Here is an 18,974-nt window from a genome sequence, read left to right on the forward strand (position 1 = left end):
AGAGGAAAATTGGAGCAATTCAGTGATAGGGTTAACTTAATGGTAACCACGGGCTGACTATTTGTAAAGTGTTTCTAAGTCAACTTACTCTCAACGTGCAGTCTGGCACTGGCTCCTAGCCTTCCAAGCCTGAAGCCATAAACAGACTCATCCACGATGGCACAGTTTTTAATCCTCAGAGAGTAAACTGTTCCTTTGACAGAGATAGCATACTTTTCATTGGATTCCAGCACAACTCCATTTTTGATCCACTGGACACCTTTGACATTAGGGTGTGTAAGCTCGACAGTGAAAACAGCATCCTGTGTTTCTGTCACTGTGAGGTTCTTCAGAGTCTTCTTAATTTTGACAGCTGAAGACAAATTTATGATTGGGTTAGAAAATATGGATGACATCATGAAGGAAAAGAAGTCCTGAACAAGATCATTGCTTAGTCACCCAGCAAAAAAATGGCTACCAAACATTTTGCAGTTATGCAGCACCTCTGTTTTAAAAGACACCGGAGATTATTTAGGGAAACCTGGGATCCAACTGGACATGTACATCATGAAATGATTTTTCTATGCTCGAGTAGTATGAAGTTTGCATAGCTATATATTAGTAGCATAATAGACTAATTGGAGAAGGGTGAGAGATGAATGGAGAATCAGTGTCTGATATAGCTGTTTCACAGAGCTTTAACCTAAGAAATGGCTTTTTTGCATAAACACATTTGATAAGCAATTTTGTGCCTTGTGGTATGTGTCTCAGGAAGGTTTAGAGGATCTAGAAGGACTTTATGAAGTGAAAATTTATGGTATCCAAAATGGCCATATCATTTGTCTTTTAAAATGATAATGATCAAGATTGTAATATGATTTGAAAAGGACAAATCCTATGTTACTTACCTTCAACTTTAAGTTTGGCAGATGTTTTGGAGGTGGCCACCTTGTAGGTATATTCTCCAATGTCATCTAATTTGGTGGCAGCAATGATAAGTCTCCTTTTGTGGCCATCAGACTCACTTCTGATGTTGTTAGTCAGTGGTAGGTGTTTGCCATCCCTCAACCATTCACCTTTGGAATCTGGGTTGGCAACTTCACATTCAAACACAGCTTCCTGGGATTCAGCTACGGTCTGATCTGTGAGTGGCTTGGAGATGGCCCCACCTTTGGAACAAGAGAAGTACAGTATGAGCCCTTTAAAAATACTCACATAATAAGAAAATCTTTGCAGAAGTAAATGTAAAATATCAAATTTAAGAACATGATTTTGAAATCATGAAATGTCTATAAGATTGTTTTTACCCATATTGAGAAGGTACCAAAGAAATCCCTTATTCCAAGTATGTATGACTGATAATTAGGAGAAATACTGGAATCAGAAAAGTTTTGTTAAGAAAAAGCAATTGTTGAATTAATAGGAAATTCTTAGAACAGTGTAACACTGGGATAGCCTCTAACCCAATTCCTTCTTCTTCAGAAGCATTTTACTTGGTCTTTTAATGATTATTTCCTGGGAATCTGATATTTTGACTACATAAAAATTTGCTAAACAAAATGTACAAGTCATCAATGTTTCTACTAGATTAAGGATTTCTGCATACTAAAAATCACTGTGTTGACAAATGTCACTCATTCTATGAAGTTTCACCCCATTGCCTCCACTCTTATCATCCGCTAGTAGAAATAATTACTGCTTTAACAAGCTAGTTGCTTATGTATCTGTCTTCTCTAAATTATGAATTTCTCAAGAAAAAAATCGTTTCTTATTTAGTTTTGTGTCCTGAGTTCCTACAAGTGTCTGACCTATGGTAGGTACTTTAAAAACATTGGGTGAAATCACAGAGGGGTTCATAGTTTATTCCTGTTTCCACACATTTAAAAACATGTAATTTATATTAAATGTATAAAAATGCTAAATCTGAAATTTTGTTTTACCAGTCTTTTCATGGTCCGATCTCTGAGGAAATCTTATAATGTAACTAAGTATAAACCATGAAACTTTCATACCAAATAAGACAGATCATTACCATATAACTTGCTTCAATTCTGGATGTAATAGACAACACGATCTGAATGTAATATCTCAACTCTCAATATTTAAACTGTAATGAACCAAACAAATTAATGATGACTTCTAGTTTTTTGTTGACAATTGATTTACATTTTTTATTCTTCGTTGTAAAGCTAAGACATTCTGCTGAATGATGGTCTTATTTCTACATGATATCATAAGAGATACAGTTACATTAAACTGTATTTTGAAAATATTTATTGAGTTCATTAAAAGGTAGGAAGAAAACAAAAGGCGCAAAGACTAAAGAAGCAAGAATGGCTACAAAAGGAAATAATTCTTTAGAATAAGAAAGTTTAAATAAAGCTCAATTCAGCAAATATCAATTGATTATCTGTCATTTGCAATATATTGGAATATACAAAGAAAATTCCAGATTTCAGGAGTTTATACACTGATATTGAAAGAGGAAGGATATTGAAAGAGGAAATGGGAAATAAGACAAGTGCATAATAAATACTATGAACGAGAAACATATAAAGTGATCCTGGGGTTGGAGGAGGAAGAGATCATATATAAATGGGGAGATTAAGGAAGGTTTAATGGAGAAGGTGATGTTTGAGGTAGGCCTAGAAGAACATTTGTAATTTAGGCTGGTGGGAATGGTGTTGCAAGTACTATTGGCTTTGGGAACAGCATAAGCAGAGGCATGGAAGTGGGAAACTGAAAGGAGTTTTGGGGGAAATGAATAACAATTTCTTAAAATAACAATCGCTCCTCATAAGAATTTAGGTTAATAAATATACCTACCTGCCACAGTAAGTTTTCCAGATGTCATATTTTCTCCCGCATAAAATGTATATTTTCCTTCATCATCTTTCATCATATTTAGAACTGTCAGTTTATATATTTTTCCATGTGCTTCGATTTTATATTTAGAACTGGGTTTGATTTCCTTGTCCTTAAAATTCCACAAGACATCAATTCCAGAGTGGGACAGCTCAACCTCAAACACCACATTTTGAGTTTCTGTACAGGTAAGGTCACGAAGACCTCTGATAATTTTAATTTCTGGGGAAAAAATAAAATAATCTCTTGGTTATTATTACACTGAGAAAGTAGAATGCTTAAAGTAATTATTAGATAAGTAGAATAATCCTTACTTTCTACAGAGAGATTACAGTTGGTTTCAACTCTGCCAACTATCAGCTTGTAGGGTCCTTCGTCTGAAGCATGAGTTCGGTTAATGACTAGCCGCTGTTTAGTACCTTTTACAATGGCATGCACACGGTCATCAGGCTTGATTTGTTCATCATTTAAGTACCACTTAACAGAAGTCACATCAGGAACTGAGACCTTACATTCAAGCACAGCCTTTGTGCCTTCAATCACGTTAACATCTTTTAGAGGTGTTATCACGTCCACACCTGCAAAATCATACACACACAAGATGAATGAATTTTGTTGAAATTGTCTGCTCCTTGAAGTTCTTTATGTTGCTTGATAGTGTAAACATAAAATTGTATAAGTAGGACTCACTATAGACAGAGACACGCCCACTGGTGGAGAGGCCAAGGGCTGGAATGGTGAAAGAGTAATTTCCAGCATCTTCCTTAGTCATGTCTTCAATGAGCAGCATATGAGATTGTTTGTCTATCACAATGTGAATCCTGTCACTGGGCTGCACTTCTTGGCCGTCTTTCATCCAGACACCTTCCACACTTTCCAAGGAGACTTTAACTTCAAGCTGAACAATGTCACCCTCACAGACTTTTTGGTCACTAAGTCCTTGTAGGATAGCAATGGGGCGGGCTGTGAAATATGGGGAGAAAAAGAATGTTATGATCATTTTTTATCAATAAACCATAATGATGCTCACTGCAGGCTGTCAGGAATGGGAAGACTTACGTTTCATCTTTAGTTTACAGGTTGTCTTTTTTCCGTCAATGACAAAGCTGTATTCTCCCTGGTCCTCCTTGGTTACGTCCTTGACTGTGAGGTTCTGACGTCCACGACGAGATGTAATTGTGTATTTGCCATTGGATTTAAGCTCCACATTGTTATGATACCATTTTCCTTCTATATTTTCTGGGGATACAATACACTCTAATTCTCCTGAATATGATTCTGGAACTTCTATGTCCTCAAGTTCCTTCACAAACTCAACAACTGCACCTGAAGTGTATAACAGAAAAAGAAAACATTTTTTTTGGAGAGGTATGCATCTAGACTTAGGATGGAGACAATGTCTTGTATATCTCTTATCTCCCCCATACTATCAGGAATATTCTTAATATCTACCTGCTAATGGGCTGAGAGATAAATTTTCAATGAGAAGCAGTTATTTTATTTTAATTTTTAAATATTTTTGAAAGTAAAGAATTAAGTTTTAATAAAAATCTTAAAAGCTAAAAATCAAGATAATACTACTTAAAAAAATCCAAATGGTCAAATTATTAACATTCTTAATTAGGAACATAAATTTATGATTCTGGCTATGAAACTTATAGCCAATTTCCAAATAATTGTTTTATGAAAGAAAAATTGCATAGCTAATTTGACCACATGCTAAGGGTGACCTTAGAGCTTAGGTAAACAATGAAATCCTTTGTTGTTGAATACCTTCAACAATAAGTTTAGCAGTTGTTTTGATATTTTCATCTTCCACAAGTACACAGCTGTAATCTTCAGCATCAGACATATCAATGGTCAGTATGGAGAGGAAGTGAACCTTTCTGTCAGAGTGCATCCTGTATTTATCTCCCTCATGAACCTCCATACCATCTTTATACCATTTCACTTTGACAAATGGTTCTGAAGTTTCACATTCAAAGGTTGCCATAGTATCTTTTTCCTTAGCAACAACATCTTGTAATTCCTGTGTGAAAGTGATCAATTGCTTGGCTACAAGAAAAAGGTGGGGGGAAAAGGGGAGAGCACATTATATTAAATTAAATTCGCAACCTGAGGAATGGGGAAAGAAAATAAAAGTAAACGCACTCATGGATATTCTTGAATACAAAGACAGGTCCATCAAAGGAAAGACATGCAAATTACCTTGGACAAGTAGGAATGCGTGACTAGAGGTTTCTCCAGCTATGTTGATGGCTTTTACCATGATGCTGGCAGAGTCCTCAGCAGTCACATCTCTTATGACCAATTCACAAACATTGTCTTCGGGCCAGTACCAGTAGATCCGGTCAGACCGTTCAATTTTGACACCATTTTTGTACCATTCACATTCAGGGTCTGGTTTCCCCACGACTCTGACCCGGAAGTGTGCATCAGATCCTTGGCCCACTGTTTGGCTTTGGATTCTTTCGAAGATTTTTGGAGCCTCCATACTAGGACTTAGTTCAATCTTATCAGGTTTAAAAGTTGGAATCGTGATTTTGCCTTCTTCGGCAAGAGCTTTCTTTTCCTCTTCAGTTAACTCTTTGGTCCAGTGGAGAAGTTCATCTTTTGTCTTCCTGAGGAGTTCCTCATAGGATTCATCTTTCTTTCGAGACTTGAGCTCCACAGCGGTAATGGCTTCATAATAGCCCTCTTCTGTTCTGCGCTTGAATTTACTACGCAGCTCTTCCGACTCTTCGGGCACTTTTTCATGGGTAATTCTTTCAGCCCTTTTCAACTTCACAACTTCTTTGGTTTCAGTGGTGTCAACAGGTCTATCCACTTTTTGTACTTCAAACTGAAGCTTTCCTGGTTCGTGTACGTGAAACTCGGGCCTTGGTTCAGGAGCTCTCCTAAGAACAGACCTAAAATCTTCCCTCTGTTGAATCTCAAGCTTCACTTTATGCTCTATCACACCTTCAGGATTTTCTGCGGTGACCTTCACTTCACCTGTGTCATATGATTTGCAGTCCACGATGTCCAGGTAATGGATACCATCATAGCGAACTCTGAACCTTTTGCTTTTGCGAATGAGCTGTCCATTGAGGTACCAGTTGACTTTGGGCTGAGGGTAGCCTGTTACCCTGCAGCGGAACCTTGCAGTCTCCCCTTCAAGTACTCTAACTGGCTCTGGGAACAAGACAATGTCTGGCTTTTGCTTTTCTTTCTGATCTGTTGTTACACCTGTAAGTGCACCTTCATGAGCCATTCTCTCTAATTCTTCAATTCTCTGTAAGCCTTTCCTCCCCTCAGGCAACTGGGATTCTTCCACAAGACTTTTCTCATCTTTAACAATAAGGGTAGCAGATGTATGATCTGTTCCGTATTTGTTAGTGGCTCTGCAAGTAATGATACCACTGTCTCTAGAATATGCAACACCATAATCAAGGCTGCAGTACCCAAATTCATTGATCATACGGAGCCTGTTGGCTGCCTCAAGTGGCTTTCCATCATGGAGCCACTCCACCACCATCGTTGGGTCACCAATGGGTGTTAGCCTGCATTCAAAGTGGGCAGGTCCAAAGCGCTTAAGTCTTAAGGAGGTGAGTTTTTTCTTAAAGAATGGTTTCTGTTGTTTCTCTTTGTCATAGAGATCACCTTCTTCCCATTGCTCTTGACCATATCGCAAATGGAGGGGCTCCAGTTCTGGGGCTGCAATCTCCTTTGCTCTATATGTCCCCCTTGGGATGATTAATTTTCTCTCTGGTTCAGGCTCTGCAAACTCAACTTCAACATTTACTTTGCATCTTGTAGTGTCTCTGCCAGCTTTATTAATAGCAGTCGCGGTATACCAGGCAGAATCTTGGCTGACAGTGGAATCGATTTTAAGGGCAGCTTCTCCCTTGGTTCCTTCAATTCTATAAAAAGTTGGGGGAGGGAATCATCAATATAGTAGTATAGCTTCCCTGGTTATTGGATTTGTATAATGAGCTTAGCTTTATTATTTCCAAACTTACCTGATTTTGGGATATTTATGAGGCACAATGATGTCACTGTTTTTCAACCATACAATGTCAGGGTTGGGGTTACCCGTAGCTCTGACTTTCATTTCAAGTCGGGAACCTTCCTTTACATTGAGATTTTTCAGTTTTTCTACAAACATCGGTTTTACCTGATGTTCCACAGCTGAAAGAGAAAGGTCATGATTTAGAGGGAGTAAGGCTGAAATACCTGTTTATAATCCAAGTGATAAGAAAATTCATTTATTTTTATTTTATCTCATTTTACCTTCCACAGTTAAAATCACTGAAATTGAAGATCTGCCTGCCCTGTTTTGGGCAACCACAGTCCATTCCCCAGAATCACTGGGTGTGGCAGGGACAATAATTAGTGATTGAGTACCATCTTCTTTAATGACCACTTTATGGGTATAGTCATTGACAATTTGCTGGCCTGTGAAAATATGTTCAAAAGAAAGTAGATTTTAAAATAGTTTTTAAAAATTGTTAGACAGATATATAAGCTTGTTTTTGTGTTTTTATTATTCATGAGCAAAAACCTGTCATACTTACCATCATGAAACCAGAACGTCTCTGGCATAGGTCTACCAACAACCTTTAAGTCAAATCTGGCAGTTTGCCCTTCTAAACATTTGAAAGAAGCAGGTTTTAACACAAAGACTGGTTTATACAGTCTCTCAAGTTGTGACTCATCTGTCTCCTCCAGCCTACGTCCAGGGGACATTCTTGCAGGGGACATCCGTGCAGGAGACATCCTTGCAGGTGACATCCGTGCAGGAGACATGCGTATAGGAGACCTGCTCACTGAACGTGGAGAGAGAGATCTGTAAAACAAAGACAAACAATACTTTCATGAGGCCTAAAGAAAACTCAGCAAAACAAACTTCATTTTGTCTTATTCATTATTCATTATTCACGTTATTTTAGAATTTACTTCTTGCATGTATTAGAAGGCACCTCCAACTCATTCAGATCTGAAATAGAATATATTATTGTTGCCCCCACAGCTATGTTTTTCCTATATTCTCAATTTTGGCTGGTAGTCATTCAGTACATCCAGGTACCCAGGTTCAAAAATCTTGGAATAATTCTCAATACTGTCTTTTCCTTACCACTTGGATTTAATCAGTCACTAGACTTTTTTGATTTAACTACCAAAACATCCTAATAAATGTTGGTTGGATAAGTAAACCAAATGAATACATTTATGGAAAAATAAAAAAATATATATTTTTTATCTCAGAGGAGGAAAACATAGAAATCAATTTGGAAACAAAACAAAGCAAAACAAGACTCTATCTACACATTGCAGCCAGACTGACTTGGAGTTTGAATGCTGGCACCACCACTTACAGGCTGGATGAATTAAGGCAATTTTCATAGATTCCCAGGGCCTCAGTGTTCCTATTTCCAAACCAATAATAGTCATCTTTTTATTGCAGGGCTGTTGTATAAATTTACATTTGTAAAAATCAGGTGTCAAATAAGAGCTATTGTGATATTAGCTGTAGCACTAGGAAAATAAATAGTATGATACACTGATGAAAATTCTTTGCTCATCTTACACAGGGGCAAGAAATAAAAACTCTTGGCAATTGTTGGTGTTGCCGCTGGTAAGTTTCTGTGCCATCTTAGCCCTCAATTTTTTTCTTACACAATAGCGATTTGCTACTAAGATATTTGATGTTTTGAAAACAATTTACATACTAAGTAACCCAAATTATTATAAGTCTTACCTGATTCTGCTCACTGGCTCTGGTGTGGGGATGTAAGTTGGAGCTCCAAGTGGTGCAGCAGGCTCCACATACAATTTCCCTGAGCAAATTGCATTTCCTTTAATATTGCTGGCAAATGCAGTGTAGATTCCTTCATCTTCTGGAAGAACAACAGGTATACGCAGACTAGCTCTGCCATCTTGTAGAAAGTCCATTTGATATCTTTCTCCATGTTTGATGCGCTTGCCATCTTTGTACCAAGCAATCTGCAAAGAACACCATGCATGTATGAGTAAAATTTACATCAAATAGTTATACTGTAACCAACTTGTATCTTTACTGTGGCAAGGAGGTATTATAAATGTTTATATTTTACCTTTGGTAATGGATATCCAGACATCTTGCAATGAAAAGTGACACCCATCCCCTCAAGAATTCTATAATTCTTGATTCTTAACTCAAATCCTGATTCAACAGCTTCAGATTCAGAAATGTCAACTGCCATCTTTTCTTCTCCATCTTCTTCAAGAAGTTCTTCTAATGTAGTCTTTATTATTCTATATTCAATTTCTTTAATAAGTCTCTCTTCAAAGGAAGAAATATGGAATTCCTATGCAAAAAAGATTATGGTCTGTTAAAAATACTTATCCTTACTGATGGAAATTATTTAAGGATATGTATCTGAGCTAGATTGTTGAAGTTTTTAGCTGGGAGAAGAATCTAGAAGACTTTGGTTTGTTTGTTTTAATCTGCATTATGGTCATCTTTCCCACTGAATGCTGTAGCATCTTGGGTAGAAAGGTTTTCCAAAAAAGCAGGAGTTAGAGTTGGGTTAGAGGTTACATTAGCTTGTCATACAGATGAAGAGATCTTGGCATTAATGAACTTAGCTCTACTAATATTGGTCTTTTCCTTAATATATTATAAACCCTATTTCTAAAGCCACATTTATGGCATATATGTAATCTCTATTTCTAAACTCACAGGTGCAACATACCATGAAGATTAAGGAAACTTAGCAGCAGTGAACTTTGACCTACTAATAGTTGTCTAACCCTGAGCTCATCACTTGAAAATGAAAATGTCAAACAAAAAAAGGAAAGTATAATTTATGAAATTGGTTGATTGGTCATTATTTTTATACTCACCTGATCTTCTACATATGTTCTGACCATTACAGTATCTTTGGCCATTTTCTTCCTAATTAAGGCTTGTTCTTTTTCATACTCTTTTTCATACTCAGAATATACAAATCCAGGGGCTGTTTCTCCAACTTTGGGTTCTTGAACAAATGCAGTCACTTGTGTCTGGTAAAGCATTTCTTGCTGGGACTTCATCAGTGACTCATAATCAGCTAAGAGTTAAGAACATAAGTTAATTTTTTAATATTCTTACTAAAAAAACATTCATGCCACTATGCATTCAGGTTAAACTCTACATTGGGGAAAGTTGATAACCAAAAGCCAAATTTTCCAAATATCTACTCTTGATGTGCTCAATATTTTCTAGATGGAATTTGGAAACCAAACTTACACTAACAAATCAAATCAGCCACTACAATTGTAGAAAGAATTTTATATTAGCAGTCAGTTTTGGGGGGATCTACCATGGAGGTCTTCCTACTCTGCCGTGTGGCTTTTAACAATTCATTTACCTTCCTGAATCTTGAGTGCTTTATTGGCTAAATGAAGATAATATTGTAATTTCCTCTAAGGGATACTGTGTAGATCAAATGAAACAGAGTGAGAACCAGTTCACTGTAAATGTGAACAGTCTAGCATGAAAGATATTGCATTTGTTTTCAAGTTATAAACATTGAAAATCCTGACTTCCAGGTTTTCTTTAAAGTATCAGGAGCAACACTGAGTCTGGTAACAACCTGGTGCATGCCTGGTAACAGCCTGGTGCATGCCGGGCAACAACACAGCTACTGTCTCTTTGAGGCAGGGCACCTACTCTCCAGTTTGCCACTGTTTTCATTGCGCTCACTGTTACCTGCCTGGGCCTGGAAGGCAACTGGATTTAGAATCTGTGCATTTTCGGAGGCATGATATGCCTAGAAACAAACACACCAAACAGAAACTATTGCTAGAACCTCAGAAGTTTAATGCCAGTATAGTTTTTGAGGCCATGTGGTCTAAAACATTTTCCATACAACTGAGGCAAAGACACTGGGGCAAAATATCAGAACCAGTAAATGGCAACAGGTTTTTCAGCAAACGGACAGCACTGCTATCTCCTTGTATTTCAGATCTTATCATGCACGTAGAAACTACAGTTGCACTTACCTTCTTCAAGCAAGGAAGCAGATGCAGAAGTTTCTCCATGCTTATTACGAATAACAATAGTGTATTCTCCAGCATCATCAGCAAAAGTCATAGAAATTACTAGCTTGCATTCGCCGGTTTGTTTGTTGTAACTCACTTTGTATCTTTAGGTAAATGTACAAAATTGAAAAATCAGTTATAAACAACCCTTCTGTGGGTAAAATAATTGGACTTATCTGTGAGCGGATCTGTGGTATAAATTCAATGACCCTAAACATAAGACTAAGCTCCACAATAGATTATAAGATTGCTGAAAATTGAGAAAAATGCAAGAACATGAGTAATTAGGGCCCAATAAGTTAAAATATTCATTTTAAAGAATATTTATTGCTAGAATCAGTCATGAAATTAAGTGGTTTTTGGTGTTTACATTAGCAAATGATCAGGTCACTTAAACAACAGGTATTTTCTCTTCGTTTGTTATTTTGTTCATTATTTCATTCAGATATCAAATGAATAATTAAAACAATAAATACCTTTAAATATTTCAGTATTAACTCTCTGGTACATTATATTTATTATTATTAAGGTATGGCACCTACATTTTTAGATTACCAGGTTGCTCTTTTTATCTTAAGTTGCAAAATATTCAGAGCTAAATTTCGTATTGAATTGAAGAAAAATTAGTAGCATAGATTTTTGTGCATAACTAGCTTTCTTCTTCATTACATGGCCCCTATTCTTCTATCTTTTAGTCACTTAGTTATTACATGTTTTTATTGAAAGTTGTCTCAAATCTTTTCTGGAAGTGTGTATGTGTGAAAATCCATATTTTCTCTACTTTCACAACCTCAATGAATTAAACTATAATGTAAATAAATATATCTTCCATCCACTTTTGTCACATAGCTTTATTTCTTAGAAGACTTTGCACAAAAAATGTAAAAATACCTCAAAACAAAGATGGCTCCACAATGAAAGAGCCTACGCTCAGGGTCGGTGGGGTAAGTAAATTCTACTCTAGGCTTCATGCAAATATTATACAAGTCGCAGAGAACTCTATATTCAGCCATCAAAATACCTGTATCCAGTGGTCAGAGGAACACCAGATTTTTTCCAGTACACATGGGGCTTTGGGTTGCCACCAACTTGGCATCCAAACACCACGCTCCCACCTTCCACCAGTTTCTGGACCACTGGTTTTGTAATAAAGTAAGGCGCAGCAGGTTCTCCAGGCCCTGCTTGTTCCTCTGTGATGCTAGTATCAGTCATAACCACATCTCTTGACTCAACAAAGCTGGAAAGAGAATTCGCCTCATATTAGTTTCTGAGTTGCAATTTGCCAATACTGACGGGGCTGAAAGTCAAAACTGTACTAGAACAGCTACTAATTAGCAAAATGTTTTACCGTTTCTCTTCTGTGGTAAATTTCTCAGTCACGGCTGTGGTTTCCTTTTCAAATTCTTCTGACACTAAAAGAAGACAAAAGTTTCTCATTGACATGAGATGTTTAGTGACCCCGCTTAGCGCTGACAGTTAAATTGACCATATAATCTCCCCCCCAGTTCCAAAAAGGGACATCATTTCAAGGTGCGCAGAAACCGTATTGTGGAAAAGAATGTCACATGAAAGTGATGGCATGTGCATTAGGACTGTGGGAGGGGTGGCCACTAACCCTGCACAGCCAGATAGCAGGATGTGCTGACGGTTCCAGCCTCGTTAACAGCACTGCAGGTAAATCGCCCGCTGTCTTCCGCAAACGCTTCGCGAATCATAAGACGAGCGATTCCACTCTGGAAGGTTATCTGGAAGTCAATGGAACTTTCGATTTGGTAGTCTTCCCTGTACCATGTCACTGTCGGGGATGGGTATCCAGAGATGTGGCACTCCAAGGTGACAGATTCACCTTCTATGACTGTCACATTTTTTAAGCCCTGAAGAGAGAAGAAAAATAAATAATGATACGTGTGCATATTCATTAATCATTTCTGTTTTGTAACAAATGTGGAGTTTGAGCTTACACATTTCAACTGCCACAAAATGGCCTTTTAATCAGGACTCCAGAAATAGTAGTAGAGAGACTAATATTTATGTAATATACTAATATATTAGTAAAGAGCTGTAAGGCTCAATAGCAAATGCTACCTGTTCAACAAAGCTTTGCCATGGTATCACCAACTGGAATGAATCTATCCCTCCCATGGATTCTCCCTCTGTTGTGGTGCTTATCACCTTATATATTTTATTATGCTCGTTTATGTACATTTTCTCTGATGGCAAAGAAAATATTTCAAAGAGGGATGGAGGGATGGATTGGTCTTTATGTCTCCACAGCTCCTGCAATAATGCCTTTTGCATATGAGAAGCGCATTAAATCTTTTGAATCCATGAATGATGTACCCCATAGAATTCCCCTCTTCCTTGCCAATATGGTCAAATATGGTCTTAAAATGAGCATCTGTATGCTCACTAACGTCATTTTGTATTAATTTGAGAAACTGATCTTTTCAAAAATGTATTAAAATGATTTGAGCAGATATGAATAGGGTCCAACATAATCAACTTCTTTACTCACCGAGACCAAAGTTGGTGGAGTAACAGGAATTTCAACAGGTGCTGGTACTCTTGCTGTTTCTGTTACCTAGATTTTTACAAATTATATTACAAAATGCTCATGAAATTAAGGGAAATCTCATAAACTCTTAGCTCATGCCACATTATAAAAATAATTTGAGAAAATGATCTCTGACCCATACTGTGCTCCACAAAAATCAAGTCTTAGCGTGGTAAAGGAGAAAGGCAAGACTCCGCTGGCTACTTTTTAGTACAAACTAGCCAACCACCTGGCCCTGCTCAATGGGAATGGGCCAAGCAACAGCAGGTAACCAGTGACCAACCTTGGCTTCGCGCCCGTGCAGTACTTCAAAGCGCTCTTCACGGACGGTGGCGCCAGTGATGCTCACCCCTACTTCCTTTTTCACCTCAACGCCAGCTTGACTCTTGTAAGTATCTGGCATGTCAGCGAAGGGGAACTGTGGCGAGGGTGTGGGCTCTGCCCTTACTCTAGTCTCACTGGGCTTCACAGTAGGAGCCTTCACCGATTTGGTGATCTTCTGAGCAGAAGATGTGGCTGACAACTCTTTTTGTAATGTGGCAATAGCACTACCGGCTATTGATGCCTACATGGAAACAGAGTCAGAAAATAAAGTCACTTAACCATTCTCAGATGGCTAACCCTCTCGGACTGAGTCTCAGCCTATTTCTATAAGGTCCGTTTTTTAATGTTCTCGTTATCACTCATTATCACACAGTTAATTAAAAGTCCATTAGAGATAAGCCAATTATAAAGCTCCTTGTCATGCCTGTTAGTTTGTAAAACAAATTTGAAATATCTTTTTTAAAGAGTTGTATTCAGAACTCCTTATTTTACAGCTTTTATCATAAAAGGACGGCGTCTTCTAAAGCTTAGTCATGAATTTTCACTTGACCATTCCGATGAATGCCACTTTCGAATATGCCACAGTGGGAGATTCAAAATTAAGAAATTATTGAAATTGTTGGTAAATTCCTAAGAACTACTTTGCAATAGTACATTTGAGTTTTAGCCACAAATCTATGTGAAAGGTGAACATGGAGACATTCAGACAAAATATTTTAAAGGTTTCCTTACTGCTTTTATTCTGTTGCGGTCTATGGTTATTTGTTTTGTAATTTGGGACTAAATTGAATACAGGCATTATATGTAACTTACAGTTCTTTGAAACCATAGAAGGTTTGGGTTCTATTTCTTGGATATGTATGATAACAATCGTGATTAATATAAAGGATTTATTACATGCTGACAACTTGTTAAGGTTTTTATATACTTTTTACTTGCATTTTACATGTACATTTACTTTCTCCTGATGACAGAGGTTATAAGGGGGAAGATAGGGCACTAATCCAGAGCTATTTGATTCCACAATCCAACCCAACCACCATATAGTACCACCTCTCCATCTTGCTATATTGAGTATATAAATATATGATTTCTCAATGCCTGTCTTTATTATTGAAACACATTCGCAGTTAAGTTACTCTGAAATGTCTCACAGCATAAGTAAAACTATGCTGTGTAATATACTACTTTCACAAAATCATCAGAACAATAGTAAAACAATTGAGTTTGAGCTGTCCCCGAAATGTGAACTAGAGAGAAGCCTGTGTGGATTTGTGTCTCCTCAGAGGTATAAGATAACCACTTGTGACTCTACGCTCACTCTCCTGGGCAAGTTTCAGAAATCAAAAATTTAGGGCATCTGGGCCCACTGTGAATGCACACACACACACACACATATCACCAAAAAAAGCCTCCATTGGCCTACTCTAAAGATGCTCTATTTCACAGGTTAGATACTTATTTCCTTTAAACATTTCTGTATCATGCTCTGTAACTTCTTACCTCATATCCATGTTCTGTCTTAGGAACAGAAATTTTTGAAACAGTAAAGTGAGGGCTCGCTGTGCGGGGGCGTTTATCCACATGGACTAATCTTTCCGTTGTTAGATCTGTAGTTTTCTTGATCTGCATTGAAATGAAACTCAGTGATACCATTGATCACCAATGACCACAGCAGTGAGGCTTGCTTTACCATGAACAAGGTGAAAAATCAGCAGGTATAGACTCACCTGTGATGATATGTGCATTCCCATTTGATCAGTAGTTTTGATATGAGTCTCAGAAGGAGCCTGGATTACTACAGGCTTGACTGCTTTAGGGACAACGTGGGGTTCTGAGGCTGGACGTTGGGGAGGCTCAGCTACCTTTGCGGCGGAAATGCGTTCCTTATATCCGTACTCCAAAGTGGTCTGCTGAGCATAGGATTCTTCAAGACGCCCAGGCTCTCTGGGCTCTCTGACTCGGGCTTGGTCTACTGCAGCAACAACTGTTGCTACAGCTTCAGCCTTTTTTCCAACATCCACCTAGAGACAAGGGTTCCAGAGTTAATACACAGGAATACAAAGATGAGGCTGGAACATCTCCTAGGCATCAGGACAGGCAAATGGCTAAAGGCGTGATAGGTATATGGCATCCACGTTATACAGCAGTGTTAATGTGTCTAGAAATGTATCTCAGAAACACTTTTAGGGACTATTTCATTGATTATTATATTGTACAGACATCGATTTAGATCCACTCTCTGTACACCTGCTTAATTATACTAGACATTAAATCACATAGACACAACATAGGACAATCACAATATGACCATAAAATCATAAGGAGATTTTGACATTTTGTAGAATTTTTCCAGGCAGAGAGTCAATCAGCAATTGGAAAATCAGAATTTTGGAGCTGGTTCTCCTCACTGATTATTTTTATTATCTTGTTGACCATTTAGTCTGAGGTTAATGCAATGACAGTGGTGATATAAGTGCACTCGAATACCATCATCATCCCATCCAGAAAAATCAGTAACTACAGAGTTACATGGTTGCATGCAAATCGGACATAACATGAAAGCTCATAAACACAGAGTGAGCATATGAATTTACTTATGATTCCCTAAGGGTAAGATTTGTTTAATCTATTAGAAAATACCTGTCTCAAAACACACAGATGACAAAGAGAACCCCGTGCAAATGAAAATATTGTGATTAAAATGAAAGTGTTATCATGTTTGGATTCAAGAGAACAACCTTTCACATTGGTGTTTAATTTACTTTCATTATTATGGAGAGTTAAAGCAAAGAATGAAACAAATATTATTTTCTTGTTTCTGAGTCTGATGAACATAAATGGAAATAAAATTTGCAGAGCGGTTTCTCTTCTAAAGAAGGCAAACTAGCTGATGTGGCTTAGATATTATGATTCTATGTGATACTTGGAAACAGCACACCACAAAAATCACATAGCCATGTTCATCCAGTGCTTTTTAAAAGTAAGATTGGAAAATTTTATTAATGTTCAGTTTTCTATATCTGTGAATAGAATCTAGAATGCATCGGAAACATTCTTCAACTATGCTACCTGTATATCTTTAAAAATTGTTCTCTGAACTATTTAAGATATAAATGAGATTTTTCTGAGATAGAATTGGGTCTTTAGTGATCATGGGCTTTATCCAGGGCTTCCTTTTAGGAAGACACAAACAATTTCATCTGCCTCAAAGGACTGCAAATACCATCTTCACTTTAGATTGCATCATCTCAGAAGAAAACATAAAATATACATGAGGCTTAGGTGAGTTAAGTTTGTCCATTTATTTGTTTCTTTTTTAAAAACTATATTGGCAATGAGCTGACTTTAATTGTCTAGACGTTTTAAAATGTTCATCTTCGACAGATAACACTAAATAAATATATATTATTTTGATTGTAGAGTGATCACATTTCCACCATATCTCATTTGAAACTTTTAGCCAGTCTGATATGAAGTAGTCAGGTTAAGTCTTAATTTTATTTTAACAATGATAAAAGAAACTGTCAAAGAAACTGTCATTTGACTAAATATCACACAACTGAAATATTTAAATTTTGTTCTTAATTTTAAACATATGGAAAAATCTTAATCATGGTAGAATATTTTAAATTGAGGAAACATCTGTCTGTTTTTTCCTTGAATTATTGTATATCAAATTTATATACACACACTTATTGGTGGACTACAAATGAGTACGCTGGTAACTGCTTTTATTTCTTAGTGGACTTTGATATCTCTCATGTTTGTAACCTAGAGAAGCAGGAAGACAAATTGGACTAGAATATACCAGTTCATACCAGGTAAATGCTGAGAATAAATTTAGGAGACATAAAGAAGAGTATTATATAGTCTGACTTTTCACTACTAGAAATGCTCACTGTTCAACTGGAGGATGGACTGAACCTAACCATCTCTAATGTTTTATTGATCAGTCAAGCAATTGAATGGAACACTGGAAGCACAATTCATGACGGATGAAAAGTTATGAGAGTTGATGATGAAATGGGATGAAACAATACTTGTCACCTCCATTGCATCAGTTTTCATCTCTTCTTGGAAAAGATGTATTTGTTCTTGTTTAACAGGAAATACTTCTCTAGTTGTTGGCGGTGCGGCTGATTCAGCAGATTTTGCAGTGGTAACTACTACTTTAGGTATAAAAATTTTCTCAGCTTCCATCCTTAGCTATTTTTTAACAAGAATAAGATAGTGAATTCATGACAAAATTTGAATGGAAACAAAAATAAAAAGTTAATCACTCATGAAGTATGTTGCATAGTGGAATTTCTATGATTTATGAGACTTCTGTAAGGCTGATATGCCATTAAATGTTAGACTTGAGTAAAGGTTTAAAAAGTTTATCTTAAATCATGTCTTAGAAAAAAAAAAGATGTAGAGTTAGAAAATGACATTGAGGGAAATACAAATAGGATTCAGGCCATCCTGCTAATGAAATGGGGAAACTTTAGTTGCTAATTTTCAAGTGGTATATTAGCAATAAAGAATACAATTAGGTAAATGGCTCATTTGGAGTAAATGATAGTCATGGGAAACAGTTTAATTCATGGATATTTCATAGCTACAAATAGATACAGTAATCTTTTCATGGCTTATGTGTAATTGTTCTGTTTGGATACTTCCTTCTCTAGATTTTAATATGCATCTTGTTTAGCTTTAGTGGGAGCTGCTACAGCAGGCATTATAATTTTTTCAGCTTATCTTCTCCTGTGATATTTACAGGAGGGAAAAAAGATAAAGTTTCATACAAAGAAAATTATGGGTAATTTACTGAAATAAGTCCATACTCCATAACATAATATACTGAATTTATGACCCCTCAAAACACATATCTTCTTGACAGTGATTAAGAGTCATCATTTACTTATACAACTTTGTGTTTTAAAAAATGTTCATGGGCCTCTTAAAATTAGCCTGCATGCAATTTTAATCAACTTCTGGAAGATTCCCAGATGTTAATAAAATGTTGAAAATAATGGCGAAGAGGTAAGTGGAGAAAGGGATGTGTAGTAATATTAACAATAAATCTTTTTTAGTTTCCAATTATTTAATTGTCTAAAAAATAAATTCGGTTAATAGTGACTCATACATAAGAAATTCAGAGATTTGATATTAATGTATTATTATAAGGAATTTCACATGATATGTGGTATTAATGTATTAT

At 36.7% G+C, this 18,974-nt stretch overlaps 1 protein-coding gene and 1 long non-coding RNA gene across 12 annotated transcripts in view; one reads left to right on the forward strand and one right to left on the reverse strand.

The window, feature by feature from the left end:
- Window positions 1-18,974, reverse strand: part of LOC105468968 (titin) — a 272,665-nt gene that overhangs the window by 235,343 nt on the left and 18,348 nt on the right. For all 11 annotated transcript variants that reach the window (XM_071073842.1, XM_071073841.1, XM_071073840.1 and 8 more), the window contains exons 14-35: window positions 15,499-15,792; window positions 15,272-15,394; window positions 13,728-14,009; window positions 13,406-13,471; window positions 12,506-12,764; window positions 12,239-12,302; window positions 11,912-12,127; window positions 10,852-10,994; window positions 9,712-9,917; window positions 8,940-9,173; window positions 8,585-8,829; window positions 7,401-7,672; window positions 7,117-7,281; window positions 6,846-7,014; window positions 5,053-6,746; window positions 4,618-4,899; window positions 3,904-4,170; window positions 3,535-3,807; window positions 3,159-3,422; window positions 2,806-3,066; window positions 888-1,148; window positions 89-352 (exon numbers count right to left, since the gene is read on the reverse strand). In XM_071073842.1, the coding sequence (XP_070929943.1) occupies window positions 89-352; window positions 888-1,148; window positions 2,806-3,066; window positions 3,159-3,422; window positions 3,535-3,807; window positions 3,904-4,170; window positions 4,618-4,899; window positions 5,053-6,746; window positions 6,846-7,014; window positions 7,117-7,281; window positions 7,401-7,672; window positions 8,585-8,829; window positions 8,940-9,173; window positions 9,712-9,917; window positions 10,852-10,994; window positions 11,912-12,127; window positions 12,239-12,302; window positions 12,506-12,764; window positions 13,406-13,471; window positions 13,728-14,009; window positions 15,272-15,394; window positions 15,499-15,792 (6,304 nt within the window). The remainder of the gene's footprint in view (window positions 1-88; window positions 353-887; window positions 1,149-2,805; window positions 3,067-3,158; window positions 3,423-3,534; window positions 3,808-3,903; window positions 4,171-4,617; window positions 4,900-5,052; window positions 6,747-6,845; window positions 7,015-7,116; window positions 7,282-7,400; window positions 7,673-8,584; window positions 8,830-8,939; window positions 9,174-9,711; window positions 9,918-10,851; window positions 10,995-11,911; window positions 12,128-12,238; window positions 12,303-12,505; window positions 12,765-13,405; window positions 13,472-13,727; window positions 14,010-15,271; window positions 15,395-15,498; window positions 15,793-18,974) is intronic.
- Window positions 7,669-9,675, forward strand: LOC105499513 (uncharacterized). Its single transcript, XR_011610267.1, has 2 exons — window positions 7,669-8,461; window positions 9,550-9,675. It is a non-coding gene; the product is annotated as an uncharacterized lncRNA (long non-coding RNA).

The sequence above is a fragment of the Macaca nemestrina genome, chromosome 11, assembly GCF_043159975.1.
Source record: "Macaca nemestrina isolate mMacNem1 chromosome 11, mMacNem.hap1, whole genome shotgun sequence".
Taxonomy (NCBI): Eukaryota; Metazoa; Chordata; class Mammalia; order Primates; family Cercopithecidae; genus Macaca; species Macaca nemestrina.